Source organism: Brachionichthys hirsutus, chromosome 1, assembly GCF_040956055.1.
Source record: "Brachionichthys hirsutus isolate HB-005 chromosome 1, CSIRO-AGI_Bhir_v1, whole genome shotgun sequence".
NCBI classification, from domain to species: Eukaryota; Metazoa; Chordata; class Actinopteri; order Lophiiformes; family Brachionichthyidae; genus Brachionichthys; species Brachionichthys hirsutus.
This window is the reverse complement of record NC_090897.1, coordinates 2,854,143-2,874,907: the sequence shown is the minus strand read 5'-3', so window position 1 is coordinate 2,874,907 and position 20,765 is coordinate 2,854,143. Positions and strand designations below refer to the sequence as shown.

Genomic DNA, 20,765 nt, shown 5'->3' with positions numbered 1-20,765 from the left:
GGAATCAAAGGAAAACCTTTATTGAGGTTTTATTTTATTTATTTTTTGACAGATATGAACGCATCATCATTGTGGACCTGGTATCACGTGTCCTTCTGAGTTCTGAGCTTCACTTCTTCTTCTGCTGTTGAACGTCATGATCGACACGAGTCGGTGGGACGTTATGACGTCACGGTGACCCAAAATGAGAGGCCAGAAGAAGAAGGTCAGCCTCTTGTTGAGTCTCAGCACGGACAGCAGATCCATCTTTTATATTCTCTCCATCTCTGCCTCCTTCAGGTTCCCCCTCTGGGGTCGGATAAACCAAGGCTCGGGGTTTTAGCTGGATTCTCTCACATGGTGGCGCAGTTTCCTTTGCAGCTTAAACTTTGTGCTTCCTCAAACACGCAGTTCCTTCGTTCCACGCGCAATAGTTTCACACCGGCAGCTCAGAAAACGTCCAGGAAAACGCGCACAGAGCAAAGATGACTCAATTTATCATGTGGTGACTGTCAGATATTTCAAGAACTCCCAAAATGTATTCAAGATGCACACAGAAAATTATTATTTTTTTAAATTAAAACTTAAATGTTTGACAGGCAATTCAAGCATCCTACATGTCATACTTTCATCAAGGTGTGGCGAAAAGAAATAGATTTCCCTCTTCCTGCGTCACAAATCACGTGACTCAAAAGTGTTTTCCTGGAAAAGTCACAGAAGCAAAATCCGACTGAAGTGTTCTTTATATATATATAAATTGTTCTTTATACTGTATATATATAAAGTGTTCTTTATACTGTATATATATATAAAGTGTTCTTTTTGCTTCCTCGTCACTTGTTAGTGAGGCCATTCACACTTCCAAGGTTTAGACTCCGGCGCTTTGAGACACTTTCCAATCTTCTCACAGCCTGCAGGCGCCCAATTCTGCAACAGAGAGTAGCCATCATCATCATCATCATCATCAGGAGGTATTTTTTATTTTACACGAAGACCAATTCTTTATAACAGCGGTATTTTCCCCACCACAAGGGGGCAGTCGTGCGCCACAAATGAAGGCACAAGAACAAGGTTCCACATTCAGGTCATTTTGTTATTTATATTCTGGAGTGTGTTTATTTGTTAACAAATAAAAGCTGAATCTATTGAAGGGAAACATAAAAAAGGCTGCAGGTTCAGAAAGATAAGCGGAAAAAACAAATTCATTTAAGGCTTTCATGAATAAAAAATAATAATAATTTATAATTAGCATTTTGAAGTTGTTTTTTAATCTCACAAATTGCATGTATTTGCTGGGAAGCGTGATCGAACCCGTTTCCACTGCGGCTGTTTGAGCGCCAGGGTTCAGAACAACGACGTATTCCTTTATGAAGCTCTCACCATCACGGCGTGGTCACACACGTTGAGCTGGGGAACACCAGGCACCAGATTCTTCTTATGCTGCTCCACAACCGGAGAGAAGCTCCTCAGCACATCCCGGTACTCCTGGGACAGAACGCTGCAAAGCAAAAAGCACACAGGCTAACGTAAGGCTGCAGCTAGCGGGGGCGTTCGTTGGGTACGACGGTAACGGAGGTTGTCCATCGCACCCTAAAATGTCTTCAGATGTCTTTTTATTGTCCAAAAGAAGGTCTTGCAAACACAAAGATACTCTTTTTACGCCGGTACTTGGTAGTTAATACGCCCATCCTGTTATTCTGGTGGTTTGAACCGATGGATTTAGATACAATTCACATATTTTTTTCCAATTCTAAGCTTCAATTTTTTATTCACTATTTTTTTTAATTGTAAGGGACGTTGCAGGAAAAGCCGATCGCTGAGTTGTGATAAGATCAAGCGTCCCAAAGACACGGCGCTGTCCATCCTCACGTCCTCGGAGTCCGCTTTGTCCATTCCCTCTGCTGTTAATAGAAAAGCGTCACGCTGATCAATATAGTCGCAGAATTTGTGTCTTTTTTGTTGCTGTTGTTGCAGCGAGCCCATCCACACCGAGCAGTGTGAACTACGTGACCCCCCCCCCGTCTCTCAATTACTGCTGTTGGACACCAGTGAAGCCGAGCACCTCGGTGCATTATTATATTCAGTGTGTAAAACGCAGGGGCCCTGAAGGCTTTCAAAGGAACGCTGCTCTCAATAGGACCTGTAGGGTTAATGGGCTGTGTGTGTGTGTGTGTGTGTGTGTGTGTGCTGGGGGGGGGGGGGCGTCTGGTGGCGTGACACATGGACAGACAAATATCAGCAGTGCAATTACACCGCTGATACACTCGCCGGCAGCACCTGTGCCAGCCTTGCACCCGCCCCTCTGCTGCAAACCCAACCCTCTGATTGGCCCCCGGGGGCCATGTGCATGCATGTGAGGTGAAGTGTCAATTAGAGTAATAACCCGGGGCCCTGTCCAGCTCACACCTCCCCTCCCCTCGTGGATCTCCCACAGGGCAGCAGGGCTTCCGCCATCAACCAGCACCTGCTCCTTTCCTCGATACCCCCCCCCCACACACCCCCACAATTACTCGACTGGTAATGCACTAGCTGCTATTAGTCTCCCCTGGTGTGCCACATTCGTCATAAACTAACTAAGCATCGTGCCCCCCCCCCCCCCCCCTCGGTTGAAATAAGACGCTTCGGCAATCTGGGATCTCAAATTCTGCTTTCGACCAATCTTAATCAGCGTGAGGGACGTTTCCGCCCCCCCCCCCCCGCTATCTGCTCCCGCGACTCACTGCTACGATTCATTTTTGTGATAAGCGATGGAGTGAATTAATAGAAGTGAATGTAAGGGGGGGGGGGCTACAAGTGCCCCCTTCCTGCATGAGTCTGCAAGCGAAGCACGGAATGTAGTGAGGAAAAAACAACAACCAAGTTTTCTATTGTTTTGTCGATGCACTTAAAATCTTCCTCTGCAGACCTCTAAATCAAAAACTAATAATACCATTTGTTCATGCCCCCCACCCCCCCCTGCACACAAACAATAAAAAGCCCCCAGTCAGCACTGCTCATTATCATGATTGTGCCTACTGGTGGAGAGACAAGTTCTGGAATAATAAGCAGCCTGTATGCAAATGGGGTCTTTTGATTTATAATGTATGGCACCCCAGGGGGGGGGGGGGGCATTGCTCAGGTGTGTCACCACTCTGATTACTGATTCATAACACTATTGCTGGAACACACACACACACACACACTGGCAGAAGGTGGGGGAATTGAGGAGACAATCAAATACATCTGTCCTGCCCCCCCCCCCCCCTTCAGTAAGGACTATGGATTGGAGACGCAAGAGCTTGGTGGCAGGCAGCAGATGAGGCCAGACGGTGCAGGGCCGCCTGCGGAGTTAGGGCTGGGGCTGCCCCCCCCCCTCTGGGGATGTGATCCCAGGTAGGTGGTGAGAATATGATGCGTTAACCTCGGGGTCACAGAGGAGGAGGTCGGGGTGGAAGGCGAGCAAAAGGCCCGCGAGTGAATCCAGAGGGGATCCAGAGTCACCGGTGAGGTCCGAACAAGCGGCGCTTGTCATCGTCCAATTAAACGTCAGCTCGGCCTCGCATTCAAAGGTGAAAACCGAGAACGCAAAGCTGCTGCGTCTTTCCTCGTAAATTTCAAAAAACGCAATCAATGCTATTTTCCTGGATGACTCGTGTGCGTGTGTGTGTGTGTGTGTGTGTGTGTGCGTGTTGTGTGTGTGTGTGTGTGTGCGTGTGCGTGTGCGTGTGCGTGCTCTTTGCTACATCACAGGCTGCGACAGTAGTGAAGGTATGTGTGCAGACAGGCTCTACATCATCTTAAGTGGCTCTTTAGGTGCAGACAGAGATTAATGACGGCCAGGCAGGCAGTCCAGCTGGGGGACCGAGGAGCACACGGACAAAATGCACACATACACACGCGTGTGGAACACACACACACACACACACACACTTAACAAGGATGGAGTAGAACGGTCCCAGTGGGCGCACAGCGACAGCAGCTGAGTGGTGAGAATGAGCCGAGTTGCTTAGCAGTGGGTGGACCGAGGGAAAAAGCCAGAGGAAGAGGACGGCATAGAACAGGTAGAGGAAGAGGAAGGCATAGAGCAGATAGAGGAAGAGGACGGCATAGAGCAGATAGAGGAAGAGGACGGCATAGAGCAGATAGAGGAAGAGGACGGCATAGAGCAGGTAGAGGAAGAGGACGGCATAGAGCAGATAGAGGAAGAGGACGGCATAGAGCAGATAGAGGAAGAGGACGGCATAGAGCAGATAGAGGAAGAGGACGGCATAGAGCAGATAGAGGAAGAGGAAGGCATAGAGCAGATAGAGGAAGAGGACGGCATAGAGCAGATAGAGGAAGAGGACGGCATAGAGCAGGAAGAGGAAGAGGAAGGCATAGAGCAGGTAGAGGAAGAGGAAGGCATAGAGCAGGTAGAGGAAGAGGAAGGCATAGAGCAGATAGAGGAAGAGGAAGGCATAGAGCAGATAGAGGAAGAGGACGGCATAGAGCAGGAAGAGGAAGAAGAAGGCATAGAGCAGGTAGAGGAAGAGGAAGGCATAGAGCAGGTAGAGGAAGAGGACGGCATAGAGCAGGTAGAGGAAGAAGAAGGCATAGAGCAGGTAGAGGAAGAAGAAGGCATAGAGCAGGTAGAGGAAGAGGACGGCATAGAGCAGGTAGAGGAAGAGCGGCGACATAGACCAGGTAGAGGACGGCATAGAGCAGGAAGAGGAAGAGAACGGCATAGAGCAGATAGAGGAAGAGGACGGCATAGAGCAGGAAGAGGAAGAGGAAGGCATAGAGCAGATAGAGGAAGAGCGGCGACATAGAGCAGGTAGAGGACGGCATAGAGCAGGAAGAGGAAGAGGACGGCATAGAGCAGATAGAGGAAGAGGACGGCATAGAGCAGGAAGAGGAAGAGAAAGGCATAGAGCAGATAGAGGAAGAGCGGCGACATAGAGCAGGAAGAGGAAGAGGACGGCATAGAGCAGGAAGAGGAAGAGGATGGCATAGAGCAGGAAGAGGAAGAGGATGGCATAGAGCAGATAGAGGAAGAGGACGGCATAGAGCAGAAAGAGGAAGAGGACGGCATAAAGCAGGAAGAGGACGGCATAGAGCAGGAAGAGGAAGAGGACGGCATAGAGCAGATAGAGGAAGAGGAGGGCAGAGAGCAGATAGAGGAAGAGGAAAGGTCGATCGGGATGTTTTCTGGACCGGAGGAGCAAAAGCAAAAAAATAATATTCTCCCATCAACACAACAGGATTATCTAAAAGTATTAGCGGCAGAATCTGCAAATTCCTTTTCAAAGATCGCACCAATATGCTCATCTTCCTGTGCGCCCTTATTTGGTTGTACTCCTCTGCGTTTCCTGGAGTCGATCCATCCTCGCTGCGATTCTTAACTCTCCCCCGAGTCGAGGCAAAGATAAATAAAAGTCTATTAAACAGCATCATTTAGATGCCAATGATTTATCCTGCAGTTAAAACCTGCAGCAGTGCACCTACGGCTTGAGGGCCAGACTGATCTTTAAGACGCCGCCGGCGGTCACAGAGGGAAGCGTCCAATCAGGCGGCGTCTGGCTGAGCCGATCAATCCCCCCCCCCCGTCTTCACTTTCACGCCGCTGGATCTTTGTTTTATATCTTTTGCGTTGCTGTTTCCCAATTCTCATCCCTCTCTCCCATTCTAAAATGCTTACACTCATTCCTGGTTGACTCCCCCGGCCCCCCCATCCTAACCCCCCCCCCCCCCGCGCCCAGGAAATCAATTGTGAGCAGACGCTTTCGGAGAACTAACTTGATTGGGTACTTTTCCCCAGGATCCCGCCCCAGGTGGAAGACGATTGGCTGCATGGTGTGCTCTTCCTGCTCATGAGTGGTCACACCCGGGACCTCTTGGCCTGGACAGAAGTTGATGCCCTATATTAAAAAAAGAAACACATAAACACATGTTTTATTTTTTTTATTTTTTTTAATAAAAGGTGAATATATTTCCTGCATTTGAACCAAAGTACTATAGAATTAAAACGAGGCATAAAAAGTTGAAGGCTTCTGAGTTAGAATCTCCACGTGCAACACAAAGCGCTCAGAAATTCAATATGAAGAAGATCAGCCTTTGTCTACGGAGTAATGGAAGAATGGATTTGCATTTCATTTAAGACAGAAATTCATCCCAGTTATTGAGACATTTCTTTTTGTTTGCCGTGGTGCATGTCCAGATTCCTCTATTTGATCCTTATGGAGGATTTAGTTTAAACAAATATCCACAAAGAGTTTTTCTGTGCATTTTTTCCCCCCATTTATTCTCGTAGCAATTTCATTCCGATTGTCAAATAAATGTGAAAAATAAATTTGACAATCGGAATGCCGTAGCGCATTCCGATTGTAGCGGCGGGTAGCGCTCTTCTGGGTTTACGCGTTCTCCCCGTGTCTGCTCGGGTTCTCCAGCTTCCTTGTTTGGTCTAATTTGACTGATTGTCTTTCTTTGTGGCCCGAGGACGCGTCCAGGGTGAACCTCGCCGGACATAATACGAGCCATATGCAGTCTCTTCTAACTCTTCACGCCATTTCTGCAGCTACTGCAGTCCATTTAAAGGGGTACAAGTCTGAGGTAAGATCTTGCTGTGCCCCCCCCCACCCCATCACCTATCCCCCCCCCCCACGCCCTCACCCCTCACTCCATTCTCACGAGCCTGGCAGTGATTGCAGTCTGATTGATTCACACTCGCTCCTCCACAGAGCGCCCCCCCGGAGATCTGCCTCCATCTTCAACACACCCAAACACAAACACACATTTTGATGAGCACAACTAATATTGAGAGAGCATTCATCTGTAAGGCACTGCTTGCTGCCCCCCCTCTGAGATCACCTCAGCATACATATAGAGGAGGAGCGAGGAGGATTACCTCCCGCCCTGCGGAGCCTCCTTTCATGCAGGCCCGTCGTGTCTTTTCAAGCCAACAGCAACGAAATGCAGACGAGAATGAAAGAAGGAGAAAATAAAACTTATCCCAGAGGAGCAGCGAAGAAGAGCTGATGTGTGTGCGTCTCTCTGAGCCGGGACGCGACGGCAGAACCGACCCGCTATTACAAGGCGGGACCCGGATGCATCCGTCTGGGCCGGATGGGGTTTGGAAAATGACTGAAGTTGAATATTTGAAACAACAAAATGTACTTCCTTGTGTATATTTGACTGATATTTGGCAACATATTTCTCATTCTGAAAATAAAGTTTCTCATTTTCCTCATGGCTGAGCCGGATGAAGGCAGCCAGTCACTCGTCTCCGCAGACACTCGCCTTGCCTTGTTTACTTCACGTCCACCGTAGTCCAACAAATTAAGTTTTTAAAGCAAGGAGGGAAAATAAGGAATGTTTTTTTTTTTAGGTCTGATCCCAGATTTATTTGAACGGACGCCTGTAAATCGAAGGCCAACGCAGGAACACAGAAAGCTATTTTAAGAATCAATCTTATTGTTTACACTGTTTATATTAATCAGATATAACAATAGGCAGTTTAGATTAATGGAGAACTGAACCCACATGCAGGTTTTTGCTCGCCCCCCCCCCCCCTTCTCTCTCTCTTATGTCCCCACACGCCAATCGATTGGCAACTCACAGGCAATCAGATGCCATTATTTGTGAATTTCCACTTCAGTTCACATGAGTTGATAAAGAAGGCTGCGATTGATTCGGCGGCCCTGAAGGAGAGAGCAATTTAGGCGGCTGATGGGGCATAAAGCAAACGGGGAGAAGCAGAGCCGCCGAGGGAAGACGGGGTGGTCATGTTTTTATGGACCACGGGGAGTAAGGAGGACGACACTGTCCCGCGTCGGTGTCCAACACTTGACATTTCCTTTGACGCAATTAATCACCTCGCCTGGAGTTTGAACAAACAAGCCAACTGGTTGACGAATGGTGCAAGTTGGATGAAGTGGGGGCTCCCTCATTAATAGTCATTACGCTCAGCAGTCAACTGACGAGCCGTTTTGCCAGACAACATCGGCGGCGAACGCGTTTGTGTGTTTGAGGAAGATTAGGAAAGACAGAGATGAGGCGGAGTCGCTGTGCTCGATGGAAGCCTCACACTGTTAAACTCGGCCCATGAGTTGCTCCAGGTCCAGTAATGCGCTTTGTATAGTCCAAGCCTGACAGCCATCAGCTCGTTTCCACGGTAATAGAAGACCGGCCTGTTGAGGAGCAGGAAATGATGCTAATGTCACAATGCTCGTTCTAGAATTAAATTACCACCAAATTAGACAAAAATATATATTTTCTCTTAAAGGTCTTTTCTGTTCGTGCATTTTTTTTTTTCAATTTTGCTCTCCTGCGTGAAACAAAGAAGCAAAGATTGACGCCCACAATAGCGATGCTAACATGCTAGCGCTCATCAGGTTTAATCATTACCGTGTTTATTGTCGTCTCGTTCGATTACAATTTGATTTAGACTAACTTTATTGATCTTAAACTGGGGAATTGACTGGTCAATATGCTAGCATGCTAGCATTTGCTAATCAACACTAAGCATGGCCGAAGCGGAGGAGGGGGGGGGGATGCGATCCAACACACTGCTGTAAAGATATTTCACTCAAAACCACGCAACATCCTCTTTGCGGTGCTTCGTTCCAATCGAGGGGATCGCTGAATCTTTTAGGAAGCATCATCTGGGAATCAGGGCGATCCCAACGTGCCGTTCGGCGCACTGCCCGGAGACGCTTAGCGTTTTGGTCCCAAATGATTGACCGTAAATGCCACAAATGTCTATGCGTACCTATTTATGGGTGCAGACGAGGAATTGAGCAGGACCGGCGTCAGGTCCAGCCCATCTAGGATCCTGTCGTTGGGAGGGCTGATGCCGGCCAGAACCAGACTGGTGGTGAACAGGTCCATCACAGTGGCCAACTGGTAATTCACCTGCAAAGAACAGCGCAAAGTGTCAAAGCTGCAGAAACCCAGGAAGGGCCAATTCCCCTTTCAAGGAGCTTTTGTGATGTTGCTCACAAATTCAAAACCACCAGGTTCCTCTTTCATGCTGGATTTTCAAGTCGAAATGCAGAGTCATGATCGGATACTGTTTTGTGCGGCTGTACGGGCACGCGTAGGAGAGCGGTGCATGTCTCCAGTCTCCTCGAGAGGAGGTACAAAAAGAGGAGAGGAAGTAGGGAGAGGACAAGGCCCGGGCCGGCAGGCGGCAGGAGCTGGCGTTTTATCTCCTCCTCGCAGTCCCAGTGAAAAGCTTTATTTTATTTAGAAACTTTGAACTATTTTCTGATAAAGTGCCATTTTTTTCGCTGTCATCCTTGATCTTCCGTTCCATTCTCTCCTGAGCGAGCCGGAGAGGGAGACGGCGCGCTCACAATCAGATAGCGCTATCTGCTCTCTGCAGCTGCACCGCCATGTGCCGCTGTGCTGCTATCGGCGGCTAGCACACATAGGGCAGAGAAACACGCACGCACACACACGCACACGCACGCACACACACACGCACACACACACACACACACGCACACACTCCTAAGCACTGAAATGAATTCCCTTTTCTTCTGTATCCACAGAAAGGGCGCTTTGCAATGTATTCCATGATCTATCTGAACATCCAGACACTCTGTCTCTTTTCTAAGGCACACACACACACACAGTCCTTCACTTCATTTGATTAAAGTCCGCCTCACACAGACCCACACATGGCATTAAAGTAGACGGGACAAAAGGACACAAGACAAAGCAAATCTGACATTTAGTAGGTAATAATTTGCACCGACCAAATTCCCAAAACGTTCCGACTTTATCACACGAGCTTCCTTCCTCTATCACCTCTGACTTCTCCTGAACCCTCAGCTTTTCACCGACTCATCACTCTCTATTAACGTCACATCCTCCGTCCGTCTCCTCCTCTTTGCCCCCCCCCCCCCCCCCCCCGTTGTGAGAGGTGACACTGGCTATCCGAGGAGGAAGCGCTTCTATCCCGTCCCTGCCTGTGTGCCTGCTCTCTGATAAAAACGTGACAAATGGGATCGTGAGGGTCACCCCCCCCCCACCCCCCACCCCCCGCCCCACCTCCTCCCATCTTTATTCCTTACAGCTGCAGGCCCTCGCAGTAATGGCCCCTTCCCCGCCCTCGGACACTACGAGAATGCTTCGGCCCGGGCCGTCATTCCGGCACAGCTCCTTCCATCCTCTTCAAAGGCTTTTCCCTCGGATGCATCCGAGGATAAAACGCTTTTTCTCTTATCTGAAACGCCTTTTGTGCTACGAACCTGCAGAAATGATGGATGTGTTTATTTAAAAAGACATGCATCGATCTCTGCAGGTGCTTGCAAACTTTTGAATGCACAGAACATTTTCTGAGGACCACAGATAAAGTCAGGGAGCGACCCTGTGATAGATTCCCCCCCCCCCCCCCCCCCCCCCCCCATCCCCCCATCCCCGCCCCCAGCATTTACAGTAATAAATCCAGCGCTGTGGTGCACAGTAGCGCCAACAAAGCAGCCTTGTCATCACAACCCCAGAGGATGATCTACTGACCCTCGTTCTCACAGCTGCAGTTGCACAACTACAGCATTTATAATCTCCTCCACGGGTCTAGAAAGTGAGCTCTGATGCACACGAGTACCCCGACATACGGGTACCCCGACACACGAGTAGCCCGACACGCGAGTACCCCGACACGCGAGTACCCCGACATTCGGGTACCTCGACACGCGAGTAGCCCAACACACGAGTAGCCCGACACACGAGTAGCCCGACATACGGGTACCACGACACGCGAGTACCCCGACACACGAGTACCCTGACACGCGAGTACCCCGACACACGGGTACCCCGACACATGAGCACCCCGACACGCAAGCGCCCCGACACACGGGTAGCCCGACACACGAGTACCCAGACACGCGAGTACCCCGACATACGGGTAGCCCGACACACGAGTACCCCGACACGCGAGTACCCCAACATACGGGTACCCCGACACGCAAGTACCCCGATATACGAGTGCAGGCGTGCAGAATGAAACAAAAATGCGCAGACATGTTGGTCAAAAATAATGTGGCACCAAAGCTCCTTCCTGGCAGCGTCTTTAGCGCTCTCCCTCCTTTTCTACACCAGCCATCTCTTTTACTTCTTCCTTGCCCCCCCCCCACCCACCACCCTTAGTTCCTTTATCCTGTGCGCCTGGCATATTCAGATACTGAAGTCCTCATTACAGCTCAATCCAACCTCAGCAAACACACAAACAGATTAGCTCCTTAAGACGCTCCCAATCCCCGTCTCCCTCGCTCCTCTGCCGCGCTATCAGGCTCCAGCACACCCCTGTGAGATGAGCCAGGGGCCAGGCTTACTGCAGGCTGCAGCCGCTGCTCGCTCCTCCGCCAAATCCCTCTGCGTCACAGCCCCGTGTCACAGCTGCCCCTAATACAATTAAAAGTCATTTGCAGAACGCAGGCTTAAAGGATCGCGGTGTGGGTGGGGTGGGTAAATTGGGGAAGGGGAGGAAGGAAAGGGAGACGGCGTTTGGGGCATTAATTCCAGCCAAACAGATTTGAGGAAACAGGAAACTGGAGCCCACCCGCTCAGCGAGTGGAGTTCAGGCGCGAGATGGAAGTCGAGCGGCGTCGAGATGAACTGGTTCCGGCGCCCAAAGAGGTAAAAGCCCGACGTGTAAAGTGGTGAATGATACACAAATGAAACAAAAAAAGCAACAATCATTCAAAAGAGAGGATTAGTGAAGTAATAATTCCTTCACTCTCAACCCGCGGCGACACAAAGAGCGTTTCATCCGCCGCTACTTTAGGAACATTAGGAGGCAGCAACACTCGGAAGACAGAAACTCTGGCTCCGATTCCTTATTCCAGCTCCGGAGAAGAAAGGCAGTGAGTGAAGGATGAAAGGACGTTCTCACCACTCCCTCGTCGATGCTCCCGGGCCACCAGGCGATGGCGGGCTCCCTCATGCCTCCCTCGTAAGTGGTCTCCTTCCCACAGAGGAACGGCCCGTTGCTGCCGCCTGAGGAGACGCACAAGAACAGGTGAAGCCAGACGGACGCCAGACGGGCGCCAGACAGGCGCCAGGCAGACGGAGTCCAGTCGAACGTCTACCTTCGTTTGGGCCCGACATCAAAGCGGCTCCGTTGTCTGAGGTGAAGAAGACGAAGGTGTTATTCGCTATGCCCAGCTTCTTCAGCAATGACAAGATCTGCCCGACGCTGTCGTCCAGCTCCATCACGGCGTCCCCGTAGCTACAGGACATCAGAGCGTCTCACACACACACACACTCATTCCGCTGTCAACCGGCCAGTAAGGACGGACGCAGCGTACCGGCCTCGCTGGCTCCTCCCGAGGAATCGACTGGAGGCGAAGACGGGGCCGTGAGTGGCGTCGGCCGCCCAGTAGAGGAAGAAAGGCCGCCGGACATCCGTCTGACGGCGGATGAAGCCAAGGCCTTCCTGTGGGGGGGGTTGTGTGAGCGAGGGTCGCGACACCTGCCATGGCTTTGGTCACAGCCCTGCTGTTGTAAACGACGGACGTAGGCGTGAACTGCAGTCACAAGTCGGTATCGGGCTGCCCTTCCTCCCGGGCGCATTGATATCGCTTATTGAAACGATTGATCGTGCCTGAGGCGACGAGCAGGCAGGTGAGTCGTAACTTACCTCCAGGTAGACCTGCGTGAGGTTGGACTCTCCGGTCTTCCTGTTGATCTGGAATTCCTCGTAGTACCTGGAAAATAAATTCACTTACTGAACGGAATCATTCGTCAGCGAGCGTCCCGTTTGATTTCAATCTGCATCTAAATTGCCGCGACAATAAAAGTAAATCCCTCGGCAGAGCAGAGTGTGTGTGTGTGTGTGTGGGGGGGGGGGTTCTGTTATGAGGTGTTGCTGAAGCGTGGCGTGGCGAACAGAGAAGCAGTGACAGGCGTCTCTCTTTCTCACGCTTCGCTTCCTCCAGGTGTCTCCGCATACCTGCCGTCTCTTGAGGGTGTGTGTGTCTGTGTGTATGCATGCCTCTGTGTATGTGTGTGTGTGTGTGTGTGTGTGTGTGTGTGTCTGCCCAGGGCTCAGGTATGCAGCACTGATTAAACCCATGGCTAAGCAAAAAAACACGCCCGGCTGCCAGTTCCAATGATCCTGAATACACATATGGCTGTTTTGGGGAAAACAAATGGGCGGAAAATGGAATACAGAAGCGCAGCTGGTACACAGGAGGAAGAGGAGGAAGAGGAGGAAGAGGAGGAGAGACACTCGACTCGAGTCACGGGGGGGAAGAGGATTTTTTTCTAGAAATGTTCGGCCCGTGTTTTCGGCCTGTTGCTACGTTTGTCTGAGCGTGGCGTGCGATCCAACCTGCCAACCATCTCAGAGTTGTTGTAGACGGGGATGTTCGGTCTGTCGCTGCCGTTATAAGGACCAAAGTGGCAGTTCGGGGCCCCAAACCATTCGCTGAAGCCGTTCTCCAGAGGCAGGTACTGCGGTCTGTGGCCCAGGTGCCTGCAGGGGTAGGATAAATAGTAATAACGAATAGTTGAACTGAATAGCAGCGTTTGACCCCATTTTGATCAGAATGACTGCATTTCTATGATGTTTCCTATAAAATCACTTTGCAGTTTTATTTATTAATTCATCCCTTAAGAAAGACTATTACAAACAATGCCCCGACCACCACAGGGGGGGGGGGGGGGGGGGGGGCAGGTTCAACGACACCCCAGCATGCCACTGCTGTCATCCTCATGACTCCCAACACATGGCTCACCATTTGCCAATGATCTTGCTGATGTAGCCCTTTCTCTTCAGCACGCTGGGTAAGAGAATCTCCTCCTTAGAGATTCCTCCCACAATCTCCTGTGGAGTATATGCTATAAAGAAAAAGAGTCAAAATTTAGTGGACAAAACTGAACATTGTCCATTAGAGGCTGGGTAATGAGAAAACCCCGAAGAAATTATTGTCAGCTGCATCTTTTACAGAATAAAGGCGCGGCGCGGCGAGAGTCTACCGTTCCTGGCGTGGGCGTTAGTGGTGTAGAAGCCGTTCCTGACGGGCAGCCTCCCGGTGAGAAGAGCAGCTCTGGCTGACGAGAGGAAAAAAAAAGTCAATAAGTACAAGTATTTGATCCGACTGTAGCCTGAGCAAAACCAGCTGCTTTATTTAAATGTATTAAATCTCATACCAACTCATAGGAACTGTTAGAATCTAACCTTTGCTGACGCTGTAGCAAATAGAAATTGAAAGCCTTTATTGTCATTGCATAGTCGATATACCGGTACAACGAGATTAGGGGGAATAAAAGTTCCCACATGGCTTTATGACCTGCAGTTCTTTCGAGCCACTGTATCCTGCGTAAACATGACGAGGCCTTCGCCCCTATATATTGACAAGAATCCGAAACATCCCAGTGGCATCATGTGAAACGGGAACTGCTGGGATTTGTACTACTTTCTACAAACTCACACGGGGAGCAGAGGGGGTTTGCAGTGTAGAAATTAGGAAACAGCATGCCCTGAGCCGCCATGGCATCCAGGTTGGGCGTCTCTTTAGAGGGCTGGCCAAACACCCCCAAGTCGCCCCAACCCATCTGAGGAACAGAGGCGGAAAAGGTGTTTTTTTATCATTTCCTGATTATAAGCCTGCATTCACACCCAAAAATGGAGACAGGTTTGAGACTTGGCTAAAATATATATCTTCAACTTTATCCGAGAAAATTCACTGAACAGTCACAATAGTCAGATTACAGATTTATTTTATCTATAATTTTAGATTCCTTAACCATGAAAACAAACCTTTGGTAATTGGATTCACGTTGATATCATTATTAGTTTAAGAAGTTATCCACAAAAAGCAGAACACACACACACACACACACACACACACAAAGAGACAGAAACATTCGAGACTCTTTCAGCCAATCACAGCTCAAAACACGACCATGTTTCCTGATAATATTATAAATAACTCACGTCATCCATAAGCATGATGATGATGTTCGGCGGCGGAACATTTGCTGACGTTTCTGCCAAAGAACAACATATTAGCGCGCAGAATAGCGTCAGGAGTTCCGGAGCCATCACTCGCGCTGCTCCGCTGCAGTCACGTGACCACCGAGACAGGAAGTGGTTTGTTTACCTTCAGGCGAGTTAGCGACGCGGCACCTGCGCGTCTTCAGTAGAGCCACTGTCACAAAGCGTTTACATTATTCGGTTATACGGTTTAATTATATTTAAATGTACTTTATGTTGTAGACTTATGGGTTTATTCTTGTGAAATATTAGGATGAAATCCATTCGAAAACGAATGCAGCTTTTTTGGTTCAGTTACAGCTTAAATATAAATATAATAAGTATTGTTTTTCTTAATGTATAAACTCGTTATTTTGATTGAGTTATAAATGTAAAAATAATCAGCTAAAATAGGCTAAAACGAATGTAAAATGTAGAAATCAGGATGTAGTCTTTGGCTTTCCAATTTTACACAAGTACAGAAACGCAGCATATCACGTGACAAGCCTCTGACAGCCCGGCACCGTACCGGAAACGTAACATGGCGGTTTGCATAGCAGTGATAGCTAAAGAGGTAAGAGGCGATGAATGCCGATGTTAAATGTTTTATTCGTATGTCGTTTACGACGTGAGACATTTTCGTTAACAAGCTCGTCTGTGAGTAAGTGACATCTTTCTCTTTAGCTATGCTACGCGTTGTTAGCCGTTCCAAAGCATAGCTAACGGAAGGCTAACAACATTAGCATTCTTTTCTTCGTCTTTGTGAATCCTGTTCAGCCACGTTGCTTTTAACAGCTTCTTCATTGTGTGTGTGTGCGTGCTTTCCCTCTTCTAGAACTACCCTCTGTATATCCGCAGCGTTCCCACTCAAAACGAGCTGAAGTTTCACTACACCGTGCACACATCCCTGGATGTGGTGGAGGAGAAGATCTCGGCGGTGGGCAAGTCTTTGGGGGACCAGAGAGAGCTGTACCTGGGTCTGCTCTATCCCACCGAAGACTACAAAGTGTATCCTTGTCATTTTACGGTTTGCTCTTTAAGGTTACGAGTTGAGGAAACACCCAACAAGACAAAAGTCCCAGCATCTGCCTTATCTTCAAATAACATCTTTATAGATTCCACTCGAATAAGAGCTGATCCCGCACATTGATGCTGCTGAAGAAAGATACACAAGTTCCCATCTGTATCCACAACTGCGTTTCTCTCATTGTAGAATGGTTGAGGTCCGAATGTTAAACGTGGGATAGCCTTAATGTGCCTATTAGATACGGGTACGTAACCAATTCCAAGGTGAAGTTTGTCATCGTTGTGGATTCGTCGAACACATCGTTGCGGGACAACGAAATCCGGAGTGTGAGTTGAGCCGGCAGACGCGATCCTCCGCGAGCCAAGTTCCCACATCAAAGTATAATTGATCTTTTTCTATTCCAGATGTTCAGAAAATTACACAACTCCTTTACGGACGTAATGTGCAACCCCTTCCACAATCCCGGAGACCCCATCCAGTCCAGGTGAGGCTCTTTGAACTTTGCTCATATTTGCACCTCTTTTCCTAATCCTGCAGTCGCTAACGGTCTCCCCCTCCCCAGGGTTTTTGATGGCATTGTATCCGGAATGATGGTGCAAAACGGATGATATCCAGACCTGTACATAACGCCCCACCCTCTGATCTACTTAAATGTCACCTTGACTTTGAACTGTAAATAAATCTGAATTCACGTCTCGCATCGCGTGTTACTTTAACCACAGAATGAGCATGGTATTCTTTTATTTATTCATTCACTTACATAGCAAAGAACTTAAGACATACATATATATAGGGAGGATTTATACATACCGATGCAGGCAGCAACACAATACACTCACATTTTTAAAAGTGGTAAGATACAAACTACACAACAATCTGAGGACTGTCCCATGCATTCACAGAAACATGACCCAATAGCCAAACGCCTCCCGACTCTGCCGCCCGTCACATCTCCCCTTCATGACCGAAGGGACGCAAAGTCATCTCGGCTCTGAATTCGACCAAGCAGTGCCTGGAAATACCTTTAATAAATAAAAAAAAAAAAGGAAGAAAAGATAAGTTCTAGTAGTCGCCTCCTTGTGTCACGTCTGCTGTGGGTAGTGCTAGCGCTGTTGAGGGTAGTGCTGTCCATCCGACTCCGCCCCCAGCTCCTCTGACGGCGGGGTGATGAGAAGGAGACACGGGTAACGTTTGGGCATCTGTTCCTGGTAGTCCATGTTTCCCCACTGTCTCTTCCCCACCGACGAGCTTCCAAAGTAAGGGTGGGGCGTTTGGTGCTGGGGCCTGGTGGACTGGTAGCGGAACCGGCCCCGGGAGGCGTTCTGGTATCGGGGCGGACGGGAGCCGCGGCCTCTGCCTCTGAAGTGGCCGCCCCGGTGTCCTCCCCTGTCCGTGGTGCTGATCCCCGGCATGTTGGTCCTCTTGGGCATTACCTGCAAACCAATAGAGGCTTTACTCGAGTGTGCAGTAAATGGAAAAACAAAAACGTGTTGATGCACAGGATCGGAATTTATTCTAAAACCATTTTACAATCAGGGAAATTTATCATTTCTTTAAAAAAAAAATAATAAGCCACTTTTAAGTTTTATTTTACTCCTAATGGAGTTTTATCCATATCAGGACCAAATGCAACTTCTCCAATTCAGCTGGAGGGATAGTGATCAAGTGTTAAATGACAGGCCATAAACAGAGCAGCGTTGAGGACTTCCTTCAGGGCTAACGGAAGCGAACGTTTCTCACCTTAAGCACTCTTCCTCGGAACAAGGTCTCGTGCAAACCGATAGCGCTGTGCACAGAGTCGCGATCAGAGAACTCGATGTAAGCGAAGCTGTGAAAAAAAAAAGGACGTTTGGAGGCTAACGTGCTACAGAGAGCTTAACGTAAAGGTACGGACTGCGTGTGGACGTCGGGCCTACCCCTTAGGATGCCCGGAGAACCTGTCACACAGGATGGTGACTCTGTTGACGGGACCGCACCCGTTGAAATGGATCTCCAGCTCGTCTGCGGTCGCTCCATAGTCTACCTGGGGGGGGGGGGTTTGTTCGGTGAGTCAAATCAGATGTACGAAGGAAAGGACGCGCCCAGAAGAGAAGACGCGAGGCTCACATTTCCCACGTAGACCGATCTGTTGTCCGCGTCTATCCTCTCCTCGGGCGTCATGTTGTAGAAAGGAACTGCGAGGGAAACAAAACGCACGCACTGATGGCGGGTTCCAGGTTAAGCGGAGACCCTCGTTACCGCCCCAAAGTCTGGGCCCCCCCCCCTCCGATTGTTTTTGTTGTGAGGACGGACCAGAAGGGAGGAAGGGGAGGGCGAAACGGATGTGGCGATGCACAGAGGGGACCCTTCCGTGCTCTCTGGGGCTCAACCGTTTCGTCTCATCGGGCAGTGATGATGCGCGTGCGACGCGTCCCAGGTGTTACGCCAGATGGCGGAGGATGTGGCGAACTCACCTGACTGGAGGCGGCGAGCGCCACACACCTGGTCGCTAACGCTCTGCAGAGACTTCCCAAAGTGCATCATCAGCAGTTAAGTGTACAAACAAACCACGCGGGCGGGCGGGCGCTCTCACCGGGTCGCGGGCTGTTGGCGCGGTGCACGTCTCCGGAGTCGCAGCGCTCAGACTCATCCTCCATCTCCATCTCCTGAACCCTGGCCTTGATGGCCGTCAACTCCTGAGAACACGAGGCCCCGAAACGAGACAGTTTCATAAGAGTTTAGAATATTAACAGTGAAATATTACAAGCTGGTGTTGCATCGACAGTTTTGGTGAACCTACGACCTCACGCTACCGCAGTTTGATTTATCATCCATCTGTGCGTTTGGAAACAGTATTACGCAAATGCCATGTTAGATCCTGGCTGGATCAAGACAAAATTAGATTAAATAGATCCGCAAGTGCGTTTGATCAAAATAAGAAGTCGCAAATTAAGAATGTTTTATTTATTTTGGCCCATATTTAAAGTTTCAGCTCCACCAGGAACGGCTGGAGGCTTCCGGATGAGAGGATCGGGGTTTATTCTCGTCCGCTTTTCCGGAGCGCATCTCCGACCGCGTCCTCCTTTTGTACTTCCGCCGAGGCGACGCTCGCTGATGCAGGCCCGGCTTCACCACGTAGCTTTAGCTCACGGCTGCGCGTCCCGTTTGACCAGCGTGACAAAACGCCCTAATGACGCGCGCCCGGACGAGCCGGCGCGGGCCGCGTCCTTCCGATCCACCGCAAAAAACAAACAAAAAAAAAAACACCGGAATACAAACCGGGTCCTCGACGAAATGCTCCCCGGTGGGCTCGCCCTCGAGGTAGCCGTACTCCAGATGATGTTCCATCATGCTCGCTGCCGCTGCTCAAACATAGCATCCGCGAAAACACCGGCCGCGTAAAGACGAAGAAGAAGAAGAAGAAGAGCCCCCTTCCGCTCAGGAACCGGATCGATCGCCCGCGCACGCTACACCTTCCAGCATTTGATAGGGGCTAATAGGTAACACCTGTGAATGAGGCTCGAGCCACGCTGGATTGATTGACAGTGGCGCGCACGCACGTGAGAGAGACGCACCACGTCGCAGTGGCGCGTCAACGAGGGGGGCCCACAGCCCCCCCCCCCCTCATGGTCCACGCCTTAAAAACTACATTCAAGAGAATAAATATCAATATGAATGGTAATCAATCGTTTTAATATAAATCCGACTTCCTTCCGCCGTGTTTGATGAGATGAAATAAAATGAAATAAAGTCAAGTTTGTGGTGACCGTCCCTTCGCTTGTTTGTCCTCGTGATATCACAGAAAGTTTTTATTAATAACTTATCAAGTACTGATGCATGATTCCAAACGCCGGGTGAAACCTTCCAAGAACAGGGAATAGGCGGCATCGCTTCATTTGGGAAGCTGGAACTGAGGCAGTGCGTGGAATTCAGTTATTTTTAATGTTATTTATCACCTGTGTGGCATAAAATCAGATCGAATTGGGAAAAGTAATACAGTTGAGTCTCATATCAATTTATTTCCCCATCAGTTTTACTTTCTTTTTGGAAGTTACATCATGTTTACGTGGGTGGCACAGTGGTGTAGTGGGTAGTGCTGTTGCCTCACAGCAAGAATAGAAAAACGGGCCACGTGGAAAAAGAGATGGATGATATATAAAGTTAATTAAAGTTTTGTAAAATGTAATTACTCTATTTTTCTTTTGTGCAGTCACATTTTTTTATTCAATTGAAACTTTTAGATTAAAAAAAATGTTTTTCCCCATCCAAGTTATTTTTGAGCCCCAGAAGCTGAGACAGAGACCAATGCAAGGTGACTGTGAATATTTTATTTCCACAAAGGGAGAAGTAGAAACTGGATGATTGGCTGAGGGAGGTGCGGGCTTTGGGGGGAGAAACGTACCAGGAGATGATAAAATCTCCAAATAATCTAAGAAGTAATCCTCAAGTCAGGCCAACAAGAGCACCTGATCAGGAAACGGAATAATCTGGAGTCTTGCCGATACTAGAATGGAGATGTGAAGTCAAACGGGAGTCAGTGGGAGGAAGGGCATCCGCTCAGAATCCACCAGCGTGTAAAGACGATACACACAAAGCTCAATGAATGTTCATTTCATGTTTTAATTACACAGTTACATTGCTCAACACAGACAATAACCTGAATTAGAATGTTTTACAGTTTCACACATCCAACAGAGCGAACAGTTAAAGAGCAGTATTAGCAACAGGGAGGAAAGCATGCAAGAAATAAATACAAATCAGAATTTAATTCTTCTGGCACAGTTAACTTTGTCTAAAAAAGGGCAACGGCAACTTTTGAGGAGGGAGATCAAACAAAAA

At 49.0% G+C, this 20,765-nt stretch overlaps 3 protein-coding genes across 3 annotated transcripts; 1 reads left to right on the top strand and 2 right to left on the bottom strand.

The window, feature by feature from the left end:
• Positions 1–53: 53 nt before the first annotated feature.
• On the bottom strand, positions 54–14,996 carry galns (galactosamine (N-acetyl)-6-sulfatase). Its single transcript, XM_068739226.1, has 14 exons — positions 14,882–14,996; positions 14,376–14,499; positions 13,921–13,995; positions 13,680–13,782; positions 13,274–13,417; positions 12,581–12,647; positions 12,249–12,376; positions 12,030–12,169; positions 11,834–11,937; positions 8,705–8,847; positions 8,021–8,123; positions 5,734–5,855; positions 1,360–1,477; positions 54–906 (listed from the first exon to the last, which is right to left on the bottom strand). Exons 1-14 carry the CDS (start codon positions 14,987–14,989, stop codon positions 820–822), a joined length of 1,566 nt encoding a protein of 521 aa, XP_068595327.1. The 5' UTR covers positions 14,990–14,996; the 3' UTR covers positions 54–819.
• A 438-nt stretch (positions 14,997–15,434) lies between these two features.
• Positions 15,435–16,643, top strand: trappc2l (trafficking protein particle complex subunit 2L). Its single transcript, XM_068760970.1, has 5 exons — positions 15,435–15,494; positions 15,756–15,928; positions 16,186–16,273; positions 16,352–16,431; positions 16,510–16,643. Exons 1-5 carry the CDS (start codon positions 15,462–15,464, stop codon positions 16,553–16,555), a joined length of 420 nt encoding a protein of 139 aa, XP_068617071.1. The 5' UTR covers positions 15,435–15,461; the 3' UTR covers positions 16,556–16,643.
• A 407-nt stretch (positions 16,644–17,050) lies between these two features.
• On the bottom strand, positions 17,051–19,277 carry pabpn1l (PABPN1 like, cytoplasmic). The gene is made up of 6 exons (XM_068760958.1): positions 19,206–19,277; positions 18,520–18,622; positions 18,054–18,121; positions 17,864–17,970; positions 17,688–17,775; positions 17,051–17,380 (listed from the first exon to the last, which is right to left on the bottom strand). The coding sequence occupies exons 1-6, from the start codon at positions 19,275–19,277 to the stop codon at positions 17,051–17,053; spliced, it is 768 nt and encodes a 255-aa protein (XP_068617059.1).
• Positions 19,278–20,765: the final 1,488 nt, after the last annotated feature.